We start from the raw sequence: 19,745 nt of genomic DNA, 5'->3' as shown, positions 1-19,745 counted from the left end.
TCAGGCTCTGTGCTGATGGCTCAGAGCCCGGAGCCTGCTTCAGATTCTGTGTCTCCCTCTCTCTCTGCCCCTCTCCTGCTCACGTGTGTCTCCCTCTCTCTCTGCCCCTCTCCTGCTCCTCAAAAGTAAATACACATTAAAAAAAGTAAAAGTCAAACCCAGTTTTACACGTGGTGAGCAATGCAGCTGTTTTTGTCTCTCCTGGTGCCTTGATGAAGAGCTATCGCAACAAGCTAAGAAGGGCATTCACACGGAGATAAAATACCTGGTGCAGAATCCATTTTCCCCACAACTTCCAAAGGGCACGGCTACACTCTGTCTGGGAAACTCTTGTTTAACTATAGCCGGCAGGCTCCAGCACTGGGAACTGTTGGCACCTGAGGCAGGAGAAAAGGCCAGCAAGATCTGCTTCTGCAGCATGGAGGCATCCAGTGGTGACTGACTGATATCGGGCATCAGGTCCCAGCAAGGAAGGGAGCTGGATTTCACAGCAGGCTGCTCTCCCCCTGCGCAGATGCTGAAAGTGGCACTGTCTGGAACGTGAAAATACTGAGAAAAGAAAAGACAATGCCGAGAGAGCACGGTTACTGCACCAATGGAGAGAAGGGAAGCTTTTGAAAGCACAGCTTCTACGAAACCATAACCATGTAGTCTCAGGAGGTGGCTGGGTGGGGGACATGGGCATGTGAGAATCCCATTCCCATGAGAAAGCCCCAATGAGACTATTACAAGCAATAGGGGCAGGGTCTGCTTTTCTAGGCATAATGAAACATGATAGGGCCGGGGTGACTTAGAAGGTGATGCAAAGTTCTCAATGTCCCCCAGGTACTGCAAAAATCCAGATGTCGTGAGGGTCGACATGCCACGTGCTGGGGAGAGAGTCCTCTTGGATGGGTATGACCGGACTGAAAGGGTGCGCGCTGAGGGGCCTTGGGAAGAAGAGAGCTGAATGAGATACAGAACAGTGAACCGGGAGCTCAGAAGACAAACTCTGTTTAAGGCTCATCCTGAGGGAGGAGGAAACTCTGATCCCAACCCTCAGTTGAAATTCCACAGGGTTTCTGGCACATTAGAAAGTCTCAGAAGTTTGACTTAAAAAGGACCTTTAGAGATACTTTATTTAAAACTCTGCTTTCACATCTGAGGAAGCCGCTTTCCAGAGACCTGCTGACTTGTCCAACATCACAAAGACAGTGAGTGGCAAAGCCCAGCTGGAGCCAGGCTTCCTGCTTCCCATTTGGGGGGTTTCCCACTGTTCCACACACCTCTCTGAGAGGCTAGGGACCGTCATGTCTTTAAAAATAATGCCTACACCTGCCTGAAGCAGGGTATGGTTGAAAAAGGGGCCACTCCTCAGCTGCCTGGAAGTACGTGGGCCCATCCCTCTTCTCCAGGGAGCTGAGGCAAAGCAGGAGTTCACTGTGATGCTGGGGTTGTGGTTGCCGCCGGCTACTACCATTTCCTGAGTGCCTGGCCTTTTTACTCATATTAGCTCATCTAATTGTCACCAAAAACCTGTAAGGAATGAAAAATTATGCCTATTTTCAGAGGAGGAAATGTCAGCGTGGAAAGCCCTGACCGAAGGTCTCAGGAAGCCCGAAAGGTGGGGAGGAGCAGGAGAATTATCTGCACACATGCGGATTCTCTTGCCAAATCCTCACCTAAAATGGAAACATTGTTGACTTCTATTTCCCGACCGGGTACTTCTGGTCACATAGTTATTCTACTGATACTTTGAAGAACCAAAATGAAATTCGATTATTCTGACATTTTTGTAAATACTATCATGCACTGTAAGCTTAGAAGAGTAAGACTTTCATCTTGTTTTAGTGTTCTAATGTAATTTTTAGGAGCTGAAAGGGATAAAAATAAATGCAGACATAGCTAAAGAAAGAAAATACTTTCCTACGTGATAGTTTCAATAGCGTAAAACAACAGCTTACCACTTAGCATATCATGTTTTTAAGTCCTTTTAAAATATCTCCTTACTCTCTCAAAATAGAAGTGTTCACTTTAATTGTATAAAGAAGAGAATCAAAAATCTTTCTTGGATTTATTTTCTGCATATTCTGCCAGTGGGATGCTAACATAAATGGGCTGGTACCTTTTCACAGTTACTCTCCTTGTGGGCAGAGAAGTCAGGGCTCCCACACGCGTGGCTCAGCTGGGGCCGAGCCCTCTGCCCACACGGCTCCTCCAGGCACCGCAGCCTGCGAGGCAGATCGAGGCAGATGCTCTTTTCCACGACACCCGGGAGCCAGCCCTCAGGCCACTGCCCCGCGGGCGGGGCTTTGCCTTCGCGAGCATGCTAGCCGAGTGTGCTGTGGCCTCCAGCGGCTGGGGCACACACGACACGAATCCAGCAGTGCGTCGGGACCTGCTGCGTGTTCATTACCTGGAAGCGCTGGCCACGACATCCGTGGTTTTAATTCAGTACAAAATAAATTTCTCTTTACCTACATTCAGTGTTAGTTTCCTTCTTTATTCTAGGCTAAAACCTTAATCTTACTTATCGCTAATTGATCGAAACTTAAGACAAATCAATAATGCTATCGATTGCTTACCTCCTTTCCAGAGTGGGGTTTGGAGACAGATAACTGCGGTTTATAAAATATCTGATAGGGCATATTATTGATTATCATAGTCTTGTCTTCAATCTGAATAATCTGTATACCCTGCTGAACCAGGGAGGAGATGCAGAATTGACATAACTGCAAGACAAGTGAGGAAAGAACGATTTTGAAAACATTATAAGGCACGTAAAACTTTCTCCTTTTTTAAAGGGCCATTTTATCTCTCAGCTTGCCCACGACAATACCAATTTTACCTTTTGTTCCAGCACATTTAAATTTTTTTTTAACGTTTATTTATTTTTGAGACAGAGACAGAGCATGAACGGGGGAGGGTCAGAGAGGGAGGGAGACACAGAATCGGAAGCAGGCTCCAGGCTCTGAGCTGTCAGCACAGAGCCCGACGCGGGGCTCGAACTCACGGACCGTGAGATCATGACCTGAGCTGAAGTCGGACGCTTAACCGACCGAAACACCCAGGCGCCCCATGTTCCAGCATATTTATCAGAGTCCCCTTTCAGTCTCAAAGACGTCCCAGCTCCCCAAAGGGCCACTATTTACAACAGGGGTCCTGGCACACCAGTTATTTCTGGTGTTTCCAAGTTATTTAGCCAATTCCCTCACAAAGTATTTATGCAGGAACACTTGTATGTAAACAGAGGTCACTCAGGTTTTCAACATGAAGTCGAGCACTCCTCCTCCTCTTCCTCATGCTCATCGTGGCAGCTACCTCACGAAAGGCCTGCGAGGGACCAACGGGAGCCCTAAGAACAGCATCGAGTGGCCGTGGCATACTGCTTTCTTGTGCTCCACTTGTAAGTACTTACGCATGCTAACTCACAGAATCCTCACATGGGGCAGCTACTATTGTCTTCATTTTACAGAAGAGGGAAATGAGGCTCAAAGAGGTTACGTAGCCTGCCCAAGGTAAAAAAGACAGAGAGGGTCTAGTTGGGATTGAAAACCAAGCAGTCTGGTCCTATGGTACAGCTCTTAACCTCTGCGTGTATCATCTCATTACCTTACCATGTTGTATGACGGACTGGTGGTCAGAAAAGATATCCGCTTAGTAAATGGTAATGTCAGGACGGCAGTTCTCAAAGTGTGGCCTGGGATCCGTGTGTGTGTGTGTGTGTGTGTGTGTGTGTGTGTGTGTGTGTGTGTATTGGGGGCGGTGGGGGGGGGGAGGGTCTATGAGATCCTTTCAGGGTGTCCAAAGGTCAAAACTATTTTCATAATAAATACCAAGACGCTATTGTCTTTTCCATTCAAATTCCCTCATGAGTGTACAGTGAAGTTTTCCAGGGGTTATATGACCTATGATGTCATTACTGTCGTGGCATACATACAGAATGTATGTTTGTGTATTCTTGGGGTCTAAAGTTTTGCTTTAATTGCTAGTTTGATGAGTATCAATAGCCATAGCCCACATGAACAAAAGGGTTTTGGAGGTCTGCAATAATTTTTAAGAGAGTACAGGGGTCCTGACACTAAAAAGTTTGAGAATCACCAGGAAAGAATAATGATATAAATATAGGCAATAATATATTTTCCACCAGTCCATTCATTCATTCACATTTATTCCGCATTTGCTGTGGCCACTTTGTGAGGTGCTGGAGGTATTGGGTGTTGGGTTGTATGGCATCACATTTTTTTCCAGGTTTTGATGGTCGTTCTCAACTTACAACTATTCAGCTTTGGGTGATTCACGCTTGCAGCTCTTTGCCATTTACACCCATGTTACAGTATTTTGGCCGGCAGAACATAAACATGTGTTGCCCAGACAACTCTGAGGAAATGGATACCAGCCTGGAATACTGAAGAGAAACCAACTTCTTTGTATAGAGAAATTTATTTTTAAAAAGTCACCAAATGACCCTAACTTTTTTTCGAGAGGCTCTTCAAAGATGCCTGTCAAAATCTAACTTCTCCCCAGAGAAAGGTCATTCTAAATCATACTACTATGATGAAGTAGCCCTTCTTCTTCTGATTGGGAGGGCTAAAATAACGAAGATATTGTTAAGTACAGCATGAGACCTTAACGTGGTACACTATGATATTGTGCTTTCATGCATACCGGTTGCTGTGATTTGTTACTATATTATTGAACTTAATTGGTTTTCACAGAGTTTAGAAAAGATTGATGCTGAAGATCATGCACCATTTGTATTTAGTTGAATAGCCGATTAAGTATGTTTTCTGCATTCATATCATTAAAGAGTGAGAACCAGTCCTCTGTTTAGGAATATAACTTCCTCATAACATTTGGCACCATGGGAAAATTAGAGCGGCTTTTGCTCAGGACGCCCTTTCCAGGAACGTAACCTTTGCTATAGGAGGTTTGTCCTTTCACTCAGTGCACAGAATGTTAGCAACTGTACTTCCTGCTCTAAGAAAAGGAGGCCAAGTACATTTGTGGATATTTTGGAATAAGTTCATTTTTCCCCCACATACGATCAATCAAGTGACCGCTGAGTGTTCCGAAATAGAGTGGTTATTGGATAAATTATGTGACATGGCTTTTATCACTGCTAAAGGAAAAAAAAACCTGTATGAGACAGAGGTCTAAGAAATCACGTGTTGGACTGTTATAAATTGTCTAGAGCAAGTTGTACCAAAACTGGATTAAAAAGAAAGGGGTAGACTCATTTTAAACAGGTGGAGGGGTAGGCATGCTATTTCCCCTGAGCCATGCAGACTTTGATCCTACCTTCTGATGTCCTGGGAAAGCACCGAGTCTTATTTCAGCATCAACAAAGCCTTCTTCGTCCAATGACACAACTTCACCATTACCTCCATCTTTCCACTTTGGAGATGTCAGGTTATGGACCAGTTTAATTGCTACTGACTTATGCACAGTGTTCGTATTTGCCCAGTATATTCCAATTTGAAAAGCCTCCTGGAAAAATAATGCCTCAATTATAAAGTATTTTCCTTAACCGTGATATTTTTACCTCAATTCACAGGAATTTTTTTTATATTATATAATAGGTCTACTTAGGCAACCAAATCCCTTTATGAGTTTTGTTTTTGTTTTTGTAATGGTAACATACATTTTATTTTAGTTCCCAATGTTTTCTTTGATTCACAATGGAATTCATATTTATGGAAGGGGGAAAAAGCAACCCCAACTGTGGCTCCCCTATAAATAACAAAACTTAAAAACTAAGGGTTTCATTTCATTCGACAAAAGAATAATATGCAACCTTAGGTACATGTAGGTCAGCATTCTAATTCCATAAGGTAACATCATCTGATTATTAAAAAAAAAAGAAAAAAAATAGGGAAATGCAATTGAATAAAGATGTTCACGAACTGTAGCTCAAAAAAAGTACTCTTCAATTGTTCCCCACCAGAAAAACATTTTATTTAGGAGTTCCATGTACTCTGTTTTCTTACAGATTTATGTACTTCTTGAAATGGGTTAGCCTTATCAAGAAAGTTCTCTTGTGATGGAGTACAGTCTTGCTGCGAAATTCTGTTTTACATTAGGGTTTCCCCCTGTGCCAGCAATGACTCCATATTGTTATTATCAACAACTGGGTGGACATCTATGATTATGGATATCCAAGTCCACTTATAAAGGAAAAGGGGGCCCTGACAAAAACAGTTGTTCAGAAATCCTCAATTCTTACCCACCTTGCAGATCCCAGAGAATTTCTGTAAGAACCACAAATCTATCTAGGGAGTGGGTTAGCACAGAATATGACTCTATATCCTTAACAGGCCCTGGGTAGGCCAATCCTAATGCTTGTCAAATATCCTGTACACAATGAAAATGAAAATGTAACTACTAGAAGTTATCAAATTTAATGATAACTCAAGCGTGAATACTGCTGATGGGGGAAAAAAGACATCTGAAATGTCTTTGAATATCAAAGAACATTCCATACCCCTTACACATGCATCTAAGACGACAATTTTCTACAACTGATTCTGTTAAGAACATAAATGCAACCTCAGAATAAAGGCTAGCTGTTGAAAGCAAAGAATTCATATTAGCTAAAAAAAAGGTTATAGTACCTGAAAATTAGGAGGGATAATAATTTTGCCAGCAGGAACCTGTAGAACAATCTTCTCTCCTTCAAACAACCAGAGGTCCCACTTGGATTGATTGATAAGCAGGGCCCAGGGTAGAAGTTCTATCAACAACGTTCTAACATATGGCTTCCAGACTGACAGCTTCACTCGCATTGGGCTATCCCACTGACTCAGCTGTTCATTCCTGTTCCAAATACCACATCCAAGAGACTCAATGAAAAATGATGACTTCAGTATTCATGAAATATGTTTAGGATTCCAGACACACAATGCGCTTGTATGACACCTTTTCACACTAGACTCATCCAACGCTGAATTTGCATCCAGGAGAAAGAAACTTTTCATGCAATTACGTTCTAGGTTATGAGTAAAGCAGTCTACAAAATACATTTACCCAGACAATAAAAGGTCAGAATTGGATAGATGCATGCATATATCTTCTTTTTAAAAACACCTTTTATGGTATCTAGCATTTTGGTGAATGGTCATTTATTAATATTGGTAAATGTTTGTAGACAAAGATTGCTGGAGAACCTTACCTGTCAGAATCCTTTTCATTATATGGCCACATGGGTTGAAGGGACTTTTCTGGCCCATAGAATTCATCAAGGATCTGATTAACTGTGCATCCAGGGTGTATCTTAGTGGCTATTTGCTTAATGAGGGATGTAGAGATGGGGACAGCACAGTGTGAGGGATCATCTTCTTCTCTAGGCAGTCGAAAGGAAAAAATAGGAGTAAATACCAGATTTCTAAAGTGGCAGACAATTTATTGAAAAAATATAACCCTAGATGTATTATAGACCAATACTTTTTTGTGAGATTGAGGCAATTTTTGGTGATTTAGGGATTGGTAACACAGTTTTTGCATAATATGGGCCCTGGCCCCTTCTCCCTGCCCCCGCTCCCCATGTTCTTGGGTGAGAGCTCTATTCATTTCTTCTTCCACTAGAGAAATTATGTGTCAATTAAATTTTCTGATCCCTCTTATTTATTTCTAAGTTTAATGAAAGAGGCTGAATTTTATCGAAAACTATTGAAGAGGATAAGAGAACACTAGGCAGGGCAATTTTATTCAAAAAAAAATTTTTTTTTAACGTTTATTCATTTTTGAGACAGAGAGACAGAGCATGAACGGGGAAGGGGCAGAGAGAGAGAGAGACACACAGAATTGGAAGCAGGCTCCAGGCTCTGAGCCATCAGCCCAGAGTCCGACGCGGGGCTCGAACTCAGGGACCGCGAGATCGTGACCTGAGCTGAAGTCAGACGCTCAACCGACTGAGCCACCCAGGCGCCCCTAGGCAGGGCAATTTTAAAATAACATTCTCATAAGGAACCCTACAAAAAATTCTACGTCCCTTCTTCCCCTCCATAATACAAAGTTGCTTTTCTACTGAATCTCTCTTAGGAAAAATGTGAGGACTTTTCCAGTACCTTGCTTGAAATGTTAGGTGATGTACAAGGTCAGGTTCTATGTTTTGCAGTGGTTTTTCCTGTCCTTTTCCTGGAATAATCTGTGTTTCACTCAATCCCAGACTCCTTTTCTCCAAATGTATGATAATGGGGTCTGGAAGATGACTTCTCATGATAAAAAGAGGGCTGAACACAATCTATAAAAATAAAAGGACAGAACAACTTTCATATTTGCTTTGTTGCAGTATTCCAGCTGTTTGATGCTGAAACAAACTTGTAATAAATCTCTTCTCTGGGTCACTCTGACCTTAATTTATTTCAGAACAGGAGAGGTCAGAGTCATATACCATATTTTAGGATTGGAAAGCACTCACCATTCGTTGTTGCACTTGAGAGTTGGGTTCTAATGTCAAAACTGTGCACCACACATAAAAAATGGAACTGTTTGAAGATGGCACCTGCATATGAGGTAGTAAAGGCTTCTATTAAACACTAGTTTATTAATTAATCAAAATGAGGCACAGATATAATGTCAGTTTCGAGAATTAAACAATTTAAAGTTATAGAAAAAAGCCACTAAAAAAAAAGAATAACTAAGCAAAAACAGATTTCATTATGGTATAAAGTGAACGTGCAGTGAGTCCATGAAGCCAACGCTTTCTTAAAGACAAGGGGATTTGGTATGAGGAGAGACTGACACAAGACTGGGTGGGAGAATGGCTGAGAAGATTTGTCCCTCGTGGGAATGAAAGTGATGATGGCAGAAGGCAATAAAGAGATAAGCAATTGATAGCCCACTGCCAAGATTTTTCAAGTGGGGAGAACACCATCCCTTCCCTCACCCCCTCCCCCACACCTCCACCCCAAGCCCTGCTGCATCAGGATCTTTCTCAAGATAGAACTTGCCTCCACCTGAAAGGAGTAGTGTCTTAGCTCTAAGAACTCCTGTGTGGCTGTGGGATGGGAGGAAACACTTTGAGAAGCAACATTCAAAGTCTTTTATATTATTTCAGATCTCCCTCTTTTGTACAGGTCATTTTTTAGATAAAGTGCTATAGTGAATAAAGAACATAATGAGGAATGTTAATTTTAAAGCTGCTCTATTCCAGATTGTACTACTTCTTATACCTGAATGACAATGCTATACTCAGGGGACTTAGATTCCAAACACACGTCTCTTGACCAATCTTCGTCTCCTTTGGCCTTTACACACAACTCTGTCAGTTCACTGTTTTCCAGTATGTATGAAGGCAATTTCTGTTTGGCTGTGAGGCAGTCAAAATGTTCTCGAATCACAGCTTCTCCATCTTGACCAATGTAATGCTGAACGACTTTTAGTTCTATACTTTGAGACAAGTAACTACAGATGATCTGTCTTCCACAGATGATAATCTAAAAGATAATAAATAAACAAACAAATAAATAACACAAATAAAGCTCCATCAATTCAGATTTCATGAACTGGAAATACATAACTGTTCTGACAGTAAACTTGTTGGTTTTAACGGAAAGAAAATGAAGTCATTAGCTTATTTGGAGCATACCAAAAGAAAGGCTTGGTCGTATTTGCGTTGTTCATGTTGAGTTTACAGCACTCAAAAGACAGGCACAGGCAGGGTCCACATCCAGCTAGAAACACTGATTGTGTGCTTGAGAGTGAGGTGGGGCGGGAGATAAAAGACCTATGGAATGAAAGCCTTGCAAATGTGCACACACAAAAGATAGTTGACCTGGAAAAGAGGTGGAGGTTGAAACTAGCAACTGACCAAGAGTTTAGGGGCAGACTCAGAGGCAAGAAGCCAGGCCAGGGGCCGGAGAAGAAGAGGCAAAGAGGGGTGGAGGTAAACCAGGAGAAGTGGTGTTGCTGAAACTCCAAGAGCAGAGACCGACCAAGATGTGGTAGTGAGTGGTGTCCATAATGTGGCAGTCAAAAAAGATGGGGGTTGAAAACAAGACTTCGGCTCTGGTGGCTGAGAGGCCAACTGGTGATGTATCTATTCCCAAGGCTGGTTTCCAAGGGCTTCCTGCAGTCTTACGCAGTAAGAGATCATTTTATAAATTGATAATAAAAAAATAACTTTTAACTCAGATGCCTTATTTTATTTTATTCAGGTCATCCCCATAGAGAAGAAGCATGTATCATTGTAAAACACACGTAATTACCCATTAAACCCATGTATTACCCAATTTGTCATCCAGCTAAGAGTATGGTTCACAGTAGGCATTAAGAAATGTCTCTGAAATCAGTTGAAGTTGAAAAGATAATGCAAAATTTATTCCTATGCAGTGAATCCTTCTGTAATACAAATATTCACCATGAGTGGAAAACAAAGGACTTTCATATACTGGATTTTCTTGTTTGTAATATTTTTTCCAGATTATAAAAATAGTAGTCTCTCTCTCTATCACACACGTACACACATACCCATACATATGTGGCTTACTTATGGGTCTAAGGATGTGATGGTTAATTTTACGTGCTGACTTGAATGGGCCACAGGCTGCACAGGTATTTGATCAAGCATTATTCTGAGTGTGCCTGTGAAGGTGAGGTTCACTGTGTATTGGTAAACTGAGTACGGAAGAGTGCCCTCCCCAATGTGGGTGGGCCTCATCCTGTCAATTCAAGACCTGAATAGAACAAAGAGCCTGAGTAGGAGGGACTCCTCCAACTGAGCTGAGACTTTGGTCTTTCCTGGCCTTTGGACACGGACCAAAAAACATCAGCTCTTCTGGGTTTCAGCCTCCATAATTGTGTGAGCCAATTTAAAATAAATCTCTCCCTCTCCTTCTCTGCATACATATGTACACCCACATATATATGTATGTGTGTGTATATACTCATTTTTACAAATTAGTTCTTTTATTCTCACAGCAACCATATCAAATAGGTGCTGCTATGACTCATGTATGAGGGAAAACAGAGGCACAAAGATGATGGATAACTTGCGGGACATTACCCAGACTCTCTGGCCTAGAGTCTGTGCTGATAATCACTCTGAAAGTCTGTTTATTATAAAATTAATACTAATTAAGAGAATGTAATACTACTAATTAAGAGAATGTAGAAAGTATAGAAAAGAATAAAAACTGCCCATCATAAGGTAAATGTGGTAGATCCCATTGGTTCTATTCTAAATAGGTGGTTCCTCCCTTTCCCTTGATATGAATAGCCCTCATTTGGTTAAGGTCTCAAAAAGCAGCAAAGTACTCAGGGAAGGTGGACACCTCCATGAACCCCAGAATCTGTTATAATTGTTACAAACTAATCCTGGTAAATCGATTCTCCTTTTGCCAGTGATTACTTTAGGGGTGAACATGGGATGCTCTCTGGCTAATAATATGAAAAGGGAAGACTGCTAAAAGGCTCTGGGAAACATTTTCCTCCTTGATAAGGGAGACAATTTGAGAAGCAAAAGCCCTGCTTCTTGTCTGTCCTGGAAGATGTTATGAGAGGATATATATGCATCCATCTTTCGTAGGCATCTTAAGACAAAAAAGGCAAATCCAACAGGACAGCAGAGCAGCAGATACAGCACTGAGTTGCTTAATCAACCAACACCTAACTCGGCTTCTTCATTCTTATTATGTGAGATAATAAATGTAAAAGAGGAATAGTTCTGCCTCATTAACTTATTATGAAGACTAAAAAGCCTATTTTGTTACTTCAAACTGAAAACATTCTAATGGATACATTTTCCTATGTGATTAAGGGTACTTTGTAAACATCTTTGTAAGTAAACTATTATTTACACAAATAACTATGAATAATTATTTATGAATGAACTATTACCCCAAATAAACCTGCTAGATTGATAGACCAAAAATAAGATGTCATTGTTGTTTCAAATGGTATTAGTTGAACAGCGAAATTTAGCATTTTCTTAAACACTTATTTTCCAACTATCTATTCCTTTGAATTTTCTTTAGAAGGAGAACATCTGTAAAAACCAAACTGTGCTTAACTGTTATATTATTCCTAGATACTCTGCCATAATAATCTTTTAAAACAATGTTTTCTCAGTAACAAACATAGAAGTCAACTGGACCATGAGTCCTAAGTTAGCAGGCAAGCTTTTCTTTAGCATATGCTAGGGGTTACCAGGCACTCATGGTTAAGTCTTATGAGGCCTTAGCGTCGCCTAACTTTAAGTAAACACGTGAAAGCTCTGAGGCAGTATTCAATTTTGTTCTTACTCTTGGTGTGCCCAGGCCTGGCAATGTATGCACACTGCTCTTGCTTCAGAACCTTTGGGCCCCATGAGATTTAGGAGAGAATTTTGCTGTCTCTCACAGAAACCACAGAATCTCTGCAACCATCTGGGACTCACTTTGTTTAAAGACAAAGATCCTCTTGGTGGGTTTTTATAGTTTCATTTTCAACTATAAAGCCTGTTAAATAGGCTTTCAAATTTGATAAAAAGAAAACCCTTAAAAGTGGCCAGGGAGGGAAGGCTACTTAGATGAAGGGAAATCCAAAATGGCTACTCCTCAGAGCGGTGTTCTTCACGGCTGCTCCCACGCAGGGTTCAGCGAGAGCCATGTCTGCTTTTCTTCAACGTGGCAACACTTACAATGCCTTTATTTTGAAAATTATGGTTAAAATTTCAAGATTAATTTATCAGTTGAAGACAGCTACTTAATTTTTTTTAATGTAGGGTTTCTCTTTAATACACATTTCCAGGTTTCACACTAATTCTCCTCTTTCCCCAAAGCCACAAAGACGTGTATTGAAGATTTCCACATGTGATTTTACTTAGCAGGTTTCAGAACTCTTATTAGATCAGTGCCAAGAAGAATAGTGATATTAAAGAATAACTCCAGAACACCAGATGCACTGGAAAATGATATCTTAGCCATGATTAAAAGTGTATGTATAAAGATACAAATATACATACGTACATACATATGTACATATAAGTTTTTAAAGTGGTGAAGTTTTCCTCAATGAGGGGATGGGAAACGTGGGAGCCAATATGTGTACAGGGGTAGCTGTATAATGTACAAAGTTCTTGAGAAATTTTGTTTGTGGTCAGTTTTCATTCAACTGGAGAAATGAGAGGGTTATAAGAAAGGCAGGGTCCAACCAAATGGCATTGTTCAAATGCGCACTAGCCAATTCTCCATCATCCAGGGGCATGTTAATGCAGTTAAGGTACATCAGGGAGCTGCACACACTCACCTCCCCAAATGGAGCTTGGTAATTAGGCAGCTGCAGTTTATTTCCCAGCCCAGGTGGGACAGAAGGAAAGAGGCCAACGTGAGAGAGAGGAAGGAATTCGTGAAGTTCTTCTGAAACCTTGATTCCTATCTGCCTTCCCAACCTGGCTAATTGAGGAAATCCTGTGTCTCTGATGTACCTTAACTGGAGCTAATCTGAATTTTGGTTGATCTACCCTGACAATAAAAAATTAAATCCAACTGAAAGACTAGACAGACTTTTCACAACTTTGACGTATGCAGCGGTTGTTTTGAAGTTGGTGGCCTGCTGAACCTTTCAGCATTACCTGGGTTCAGTACCAACCATTTTCCATTTGCTTCATTCTAGGTTAAACAAACTGCTCTTTCTGTGTTCCACTTTCCATCATTTTGCTAAGTTTTTTAAATGGCCCTAATTTAGAGCCCAGTCTCATTTGGCTATGACAATAAATTCTAAAACTCAAAATATAAATTTTGCGTGTATGTGCCTTCTATGACAATGGGAATGGAAAATGGACCTCCAGTTCCTGCGGGACAAGATGGCACTTCTTTCAAAAAGGTACATGCAACGGGAAGGTGGCTTCTGCTTCCATTACTGGTTTCTGAAGAGTCCTTTCCTATTTGGCTAGATTCTTCTTCTTCTTCTTTTTAATAACAGCATTTATCATAGAATACAAGCAGAGAAAAGTGTGAGAGGGACTGCTACAGAAAATAATTATGAAACATTCAATGGTACAAATAACATTTGGAAATCCTGAAATGTGATTTGCACCAGATGCTTTAAAAATCTGTATATTTGACATTAACAGAGAGAATGATGAAAAGGATTCCTTAAACTTCTAATGAATGGAAAAATTTTTGTTAGTCTAAAACTAACAAACTATTTTTGCTAATAGTTTGGAAAACCCAGAAAATCAGCAGAAGGTTGGGACGAATATATACACTTAGTTATTTGAAGGACTAATGTGGCCCCAACAAGAATCCGGTGACACAGAACAATGAATTTTGGTTAAAGAATAAAGTATATCTTTTCAGTCTGGGAAGATGTATCGAGCACCCCAAAAACATTCACATTTTTGCTCAGGTAATTAAGTTTTATAGCAAATTATTTTCAGGACAGACACAGACATTTGGACATACATATGTATACACAAAGATATTCATTTAAGGGTTTATTATGGCAACAAATTGGAAATTATCTAAAAGTGCAGTAACAAGGGGATGGGTGTCTAAATGGGTTTCAACATAACACAGGGCAAATTACTATGCAACCATTAAAAAGATAGTTCAGGAATTTCAGATAACATGAGAAGATAAGCATCATATAATGTTAAGTGAAAAAAAACAAGTTGAAAAACTAATTATAATCAGATCTCAAGTTAGTAAAAAAAAAAAATATCTGCATAGAAAAAAACAGTAGGAAAAAATACACCAAAGTATTTACCTTTGGGTGGCAAAAATATGGGTAATTTTCTTTTCTACCTTAGGCTTTCCTGTGTTTTCAGAAATATTTGAAAACAGTTAACATAAAAATAACCACAAGAAACTAATATTTATTGGGTGCTTTCTTTTACAAGGGGTATATGGAGGCACAGAAAGGTTAAGAAATTTGCCTAAGGTATCAGGTAATAAATAGTAAGGCTGAGAAATCTTTTATTATCAGGGGGAAAAAAAAGGTAGGTAACATTTTGTGAAAATTTTCAAAGAAGGTACTCTTCATGGCCAACTTTTTTGACTTAGGGTTTATTGTTGCGAAGCATAATATCTGCTCAGGAACACTGTATATATTAATTTATCCCTGAAATTTAATATTATTCCTTAAAGATACATAATATCTATGCAAGAAGGAGGCACTATTTTAACACAACAAAGTCCATTTACTGTTACTCATGCCTGGGAATATTTCATAATTGTGCCTATAATTTACTGAGTTATGACAGTGGGCCAGGCACTACCGTAAGCACTTCACATATACAAACTCATTTAATTGCCACTAACTTTGTGACAAAGGCACAATCACTCTCCCCATTTCACAGATCAGGAAACCGATCAAAGAGGTTAAATAACTTGCTGAACGTCACACAGCCAGCAAGTGGATACAGCCAGACTGGCTATGATGTTAACCACCAGGATACACCATGAGAACCACTTCTCCATGGAGTGACCCCCCCGTTCCACTAACTGGCCACTGTTCTAGCAACCACAGGCAAAAGAGCTGAATGAATTGGGGAAGTTTAGACCACAGCAATGGCCATCAAAGTGGGAGCCCTGTACCAGAATTTGTTAGAAAAACAAATTGTCACGTCACACCCAAGACCTCCTGAATCTGGAACTCTGAGGGTGGGACCTAGCATCTACGTTTTAACAAGCCTTCTGGGTGATTCTGACGTACATGCAAGTTTGAGAACCAGTGGCCTAACGAAAAGGCAACTAAGAGGAAAGAATCATCCTAGCTTCCCTTATGTTTCCAAAGGGCAGTAATAAAGGGGAGATACAACTTACAGAGCCCTCACCACAAGTGGTGTACCCCTCACAAGTTCTGACGAATGGTATAAACTGGCCAAATGGTGAGAGATTTTGGCTCGAAACTGGGAAAGAGCTTCCTGTATAGCTGGAGGTAACCAACTATGGAAAGGGCTACCATGTGAGAAAAGGAGCCTTGTATCATGTGGAGTGTTCAAACGGATGCTGAGTGACCATTTCTCAGGCACACTGGTGAATGGGAAGGTGTATAAGGAATTTCTGAAAGAAACATGAGTGACAGAATCACAAACCAGAACGTAATCATTGGGCAGGTATCTGTTGAGCGCATATCCAAGTAAGAGAGTCCTGAAGCCAGATGACAGTCAGAGACACGTCTTGTTCTTATGACTTTCTAGCTCAAAGCTCACACTGGCTAGGCTGCTTCCATCAGGAGCCCCCGGAAGACCCATCTGTCCCATGCTCCTATCTTTAGGTTATACTGTCTACTTGGACTGGCCTCTCTTAATCCAAATTCTACATGTTTTCCAAAGCCCAACTCGAGTCATATCTTCTTAGTGAAACCTCTAAGAGTCCTTCACACTTACTGTCGGTTGTGTACGTTGTTGGGTTTTATACACACTTGCAATTTAAGAGTGAAGCCTGTGTCACATAGTGTCTTCCATTTTACTCTGTTCCACTGCAGGCAGTCACCGACTACTTGAAGAATGGTCAGTTCATTGGGAAAACTCTTCTGCTATATTCTTTTCACTCCTGTTGCCCACAATAATGAGAACATGAAGTCCAGCTCCCTGATTAGGTGCAGACCAGGGACGTACATGGTACGGGTCCTACTGTTCACCTCACCAGTTGCTTCCTGTCTGCCAAGTACGGGCAATGGCGGAGCCCATGTTGCCTGCTAAGGAAAGCTCCCCTTTTCCTTGTCCAGAGGCTGGGGGGCTGTTTCTATCATGTCCTCTGTTCACATAAGCTCTGGATAGACTGTTACAATCCAGATGCTGATGTATATGTTAAAACTCTTATGACAAATCCAGTTATTATGTGTGCAGTGAAGCCAGTTTTCAGATTTTAATACTTCCTTTTTTTCTTTCTACTCTTGTCATATGTGCCATGCTTGAAAAACATCTTTTAAAAACCACATTTTCACATCTTAAGAACACAAAAAAAGTGTCAGATACTTTTTTTCCCCTTTGCAGTCTTAGAACTTCAAAAACAGCCAAAAGGAAGTTTTATAAAATACGTAAAAATATGTGCTGAGAGCTGAGGTTTTATATGCCAAGAGTTAGACTGTAGTGAATTTTTACTGCAGTTAATATTAACTCCTAGGAAAAGAAAGCTTGCTGGAGACCCCGGCCCACTCTGTCATGGGAGGTATCACAACATTTTCTCAAAGATTACCCTTACATGTATGAGAACCAACTCCTGGTTATCCACCTTTGGGTTATCCAGAGTCCCCAACACCCTGTCCTTCTTCTCCTTCTTAATAAAGGCCTTTTGGCCATTTCACAGCTCATTAGCACCTCTACCAGAAGGTAGGTGGTGACAGAGAGAAGAGGTGAAACTAAAATCAGTAAATTTTACTGCTCGTTAGCAGCTCTTGTAAAAGATGTGAGACAAAGGGTTTGAAGCCATCATCATCCTCAGGATCATCAAGAAACTTGTGCACAGTAGTAGTAGGCAGAACTAGACACACCACTGGGATTTTGTTTTATTATTTAATTATTTTCATTTCTTTAAGTTCCCCTTCCACTAGTTACATCAAATAATCAAGAGCTGTCTGGGCCATGAACACAAGGAACTTACCTGCTTTTGCACTCCACTGAGTTGCTGAACCTTGATGATGAGTGAAGCAGTTCGACCCTTGTACTGAATAGTCCTAATAAAAGTCCCGGCATGGTCCACACCGAAGGGCTCTGACCAGCGCCAATTGCCCCAGCCTTCAATACAGATGTGTAACAGCTGGAGAGAAAAACAATCATCATCATAATGCCAAAAGTGCCAACAAAAATCTAGTCCTAAAATGAAAGTCTCGTTGCTGGAAAACCTTCCTATTTGTAATATTTAGCATCTGTTTTCTTTCTAACCTGCATTATTCATCCACTTCCAGCTTATTCAACCAGGCTAAGAATAGCAAATATGCCACAGAGAGTCAATGTGGTTTTCCAGATCACATTTTAAACCTTCTTAAAAATAATTGTCCTATCAAATGGTAAAAGGCCTGTTGAACATTTGAGAAAAGACCATTTCAATCATCTGGAGGACAAGAAGGTTGAAATGTAAGATCAAAGAACATTGGTCTTGGCTGATAGTTTATTCCTTCTTATGGCTAGACAGTAATTAAAGCAAAATTTCATTTGTGGCATTATTTTTGACCCTAAATTGCCATTCTTTATTTTTGCTTTTGATGAAGAACAAAATGGCAACTTGAGGAAGCAGTTCATTCAATATACTGTTTTTATGAGATCACATATATCAAATTAGAACTACCTTCAACATTTTTAAAGTATGAGAAAATGTCTTTGTTCTATTTTTCTTCTAGTGTGTATTTGTTGTCAGTTTTACCAAATGAGTCTCCTGATTCATTCATATTTATTCATATAGTACTGCCACTTTTGGTAATATTTAGATTTCTTTCATGATCATCAAATATTTTCTATTTCTACTTCTACTTACTAAATGCGGCTAAGAAAATCAGTTTAACTGAACAAGTATTCCAAAACAATATAATAATTACTGCTTCTTTAGGATACAATGAAGATAAACAATGTTCTATACAATTACTAAGGATAAGGAAATACAACTGACATTCTAGGAAAAACATATGACATACAAACTCACTATTTTCTTTCATCTCATACATGATTTTTTATTAAAAATTTTTAATGTTTTATTTTTTTGAGAGAGAGAGAGACTATGAATGAGTAGGGGAAGGGCAGAGAGAGAGGGAGACACAGAATCTGAAGCAGGCTCCAGGCTCTGAGCTGTCAGCACAGGCCCAACATGGGGCTTGAACTCACGAGCTACGAGATCATGACCTCAGCTGATGTCGGACACTTAACCAACTGAGCCACCCAGGTGCCCCAATATATATAATTCTTTAAAAGAATGAACCCACTGGGGCGCCTGGGTGGCGCAGTCGGTTAAGCGTCCGACTTCAGCCAGGTCACGATCTCGCGGTCCGTGAGTTCGAGCCCCGCGTCAGGCTCTGGGCTGATGGCTCGGAGCCTGGAGCCTGTTTCCGATTCTGTGTCTCCCTCTCTCTCTGCCCCTCCCCCGTTCATGCTCTGTCTCTCTCTGTCCCAAAAATAAATAAAAAACGTTGAAAAAAAATTAAAAAATAAATAAATAAAAGAATGAACCCAAGGCTAATCATATGAAACATTTTCCAAACTAACAGAACGAATAAAACTTTAAAAATATTGTATAAAAGCTATCATAATAGACCCTTAAAATGAATACATTATTAAGAATTTACATGAGAATTATTATAACAAAAGCTTTTTGATGGAAAGATTATTTTTTAGTCTCAGCATTAGAAGGATCCTTAGAAAGTGCTTAAATTAAAAAATTTCCCAAGGTACTAGTTATCACAATATGATTTTGGTGGAAAGTTAAGGGAGGGTTTTTTCTTTTGGCCTTATAGACCTTACTAAAATATTTTTTAAAAACCTCCTAACTCATCTCCCTCCTTTTAATATGGTCCCACTCCAGCTCTTCCTGCATACAACTGCCAGTGACCCTGTGAAATCAAGAAGCTACCATTCAGATGATTTCTAAAGAAGAAAGCTTACAGCTCAAAGAAAGCAAGAAAGCAAGAAAGCAAGAAAGAAAAAGAGAAAGAAAGACAAAGAAAGAAAAGAAAAAAAAAAAGAAAAGGAAAGAAAAGAAAAAAGAAAAGAAAAAAAATCCTGGACAGCAAATACCTTTAGGGAAAATTTGGTCTTACACTCTACAACATAAAAGTACCAGAGTTATCTTTGATCTTTAAATATTAGTTACAGAGAGAAAAAAAGAAAAACAATAGTGGTGTTTGGAACCATT

The 19,745-nt window shown here is 40.2% G+C and overlaps 1 protein-coding gene across 8 annotated transcripts in view; it reads right to left on the bottom strand.

Annotated features, from left to right (window-relative positions):
* VPS13B (vacuolar protein sorting 13 homolog B) overlaps positions 1–19,745 on the bottom strand; it is an 804,655-nt gene that overhangs the window by 41,985 nt on the left and 742,925 nt on the right. For all 8 annotated transcript variants that reach the window (XM_023248521.2, XM_023248520.2, XM_045050210.1 and 5 more), the window contains 9 exons: positions 17,508–17,663; positions 9,153–9,416; positions 8,399–8,482; positions 8,046–8,221; positions 7,151–7,321; positions 6,594–6,795; positions 5,281–5,469; positions 2,565–2,711; positions 266–549 (listed from right to left, as the gene is read on the bottom strand). In XM_023248521.2, coding sequence (XP_023104289.2) covers positions 266–549; positions 2,565–2,711; positions 5,281–5,469; positions 6,594–6,795; positions 7,151–7,321; positions 8,046–8,221; positions 8,399–8,482; positions 9,153–9,416; positions 17,508–17,663 — 1,673 coding nt within the window. The remainder of the gene's footprint in view (positions 1–265; positions 550–2,564; positions 2,712–5,280; positions 5,470–6,593; positions 6,796–7,150; positions 7,322–8,045; positions 8,222–8,398; positions 8,483–9,152; positions 9,417–17,507; positions 17,664–19,745) is intronic.

Source organism: Felis catus, chromosome F2, assembly GCF_018350175.1.
Source record: "Felis catus isolate Fca126 chromosome F2, F.catus_Fca126_mat1.0, whole genome shotgun sequence".
NCBI lineage: Eukaryota > Metazoa > Chordata > Mammalia > Carnivora > Felidae > Felis > Felis catus.
This window is presented reverse-complemented; position numbering and strand designations above follow the sequence as displayed.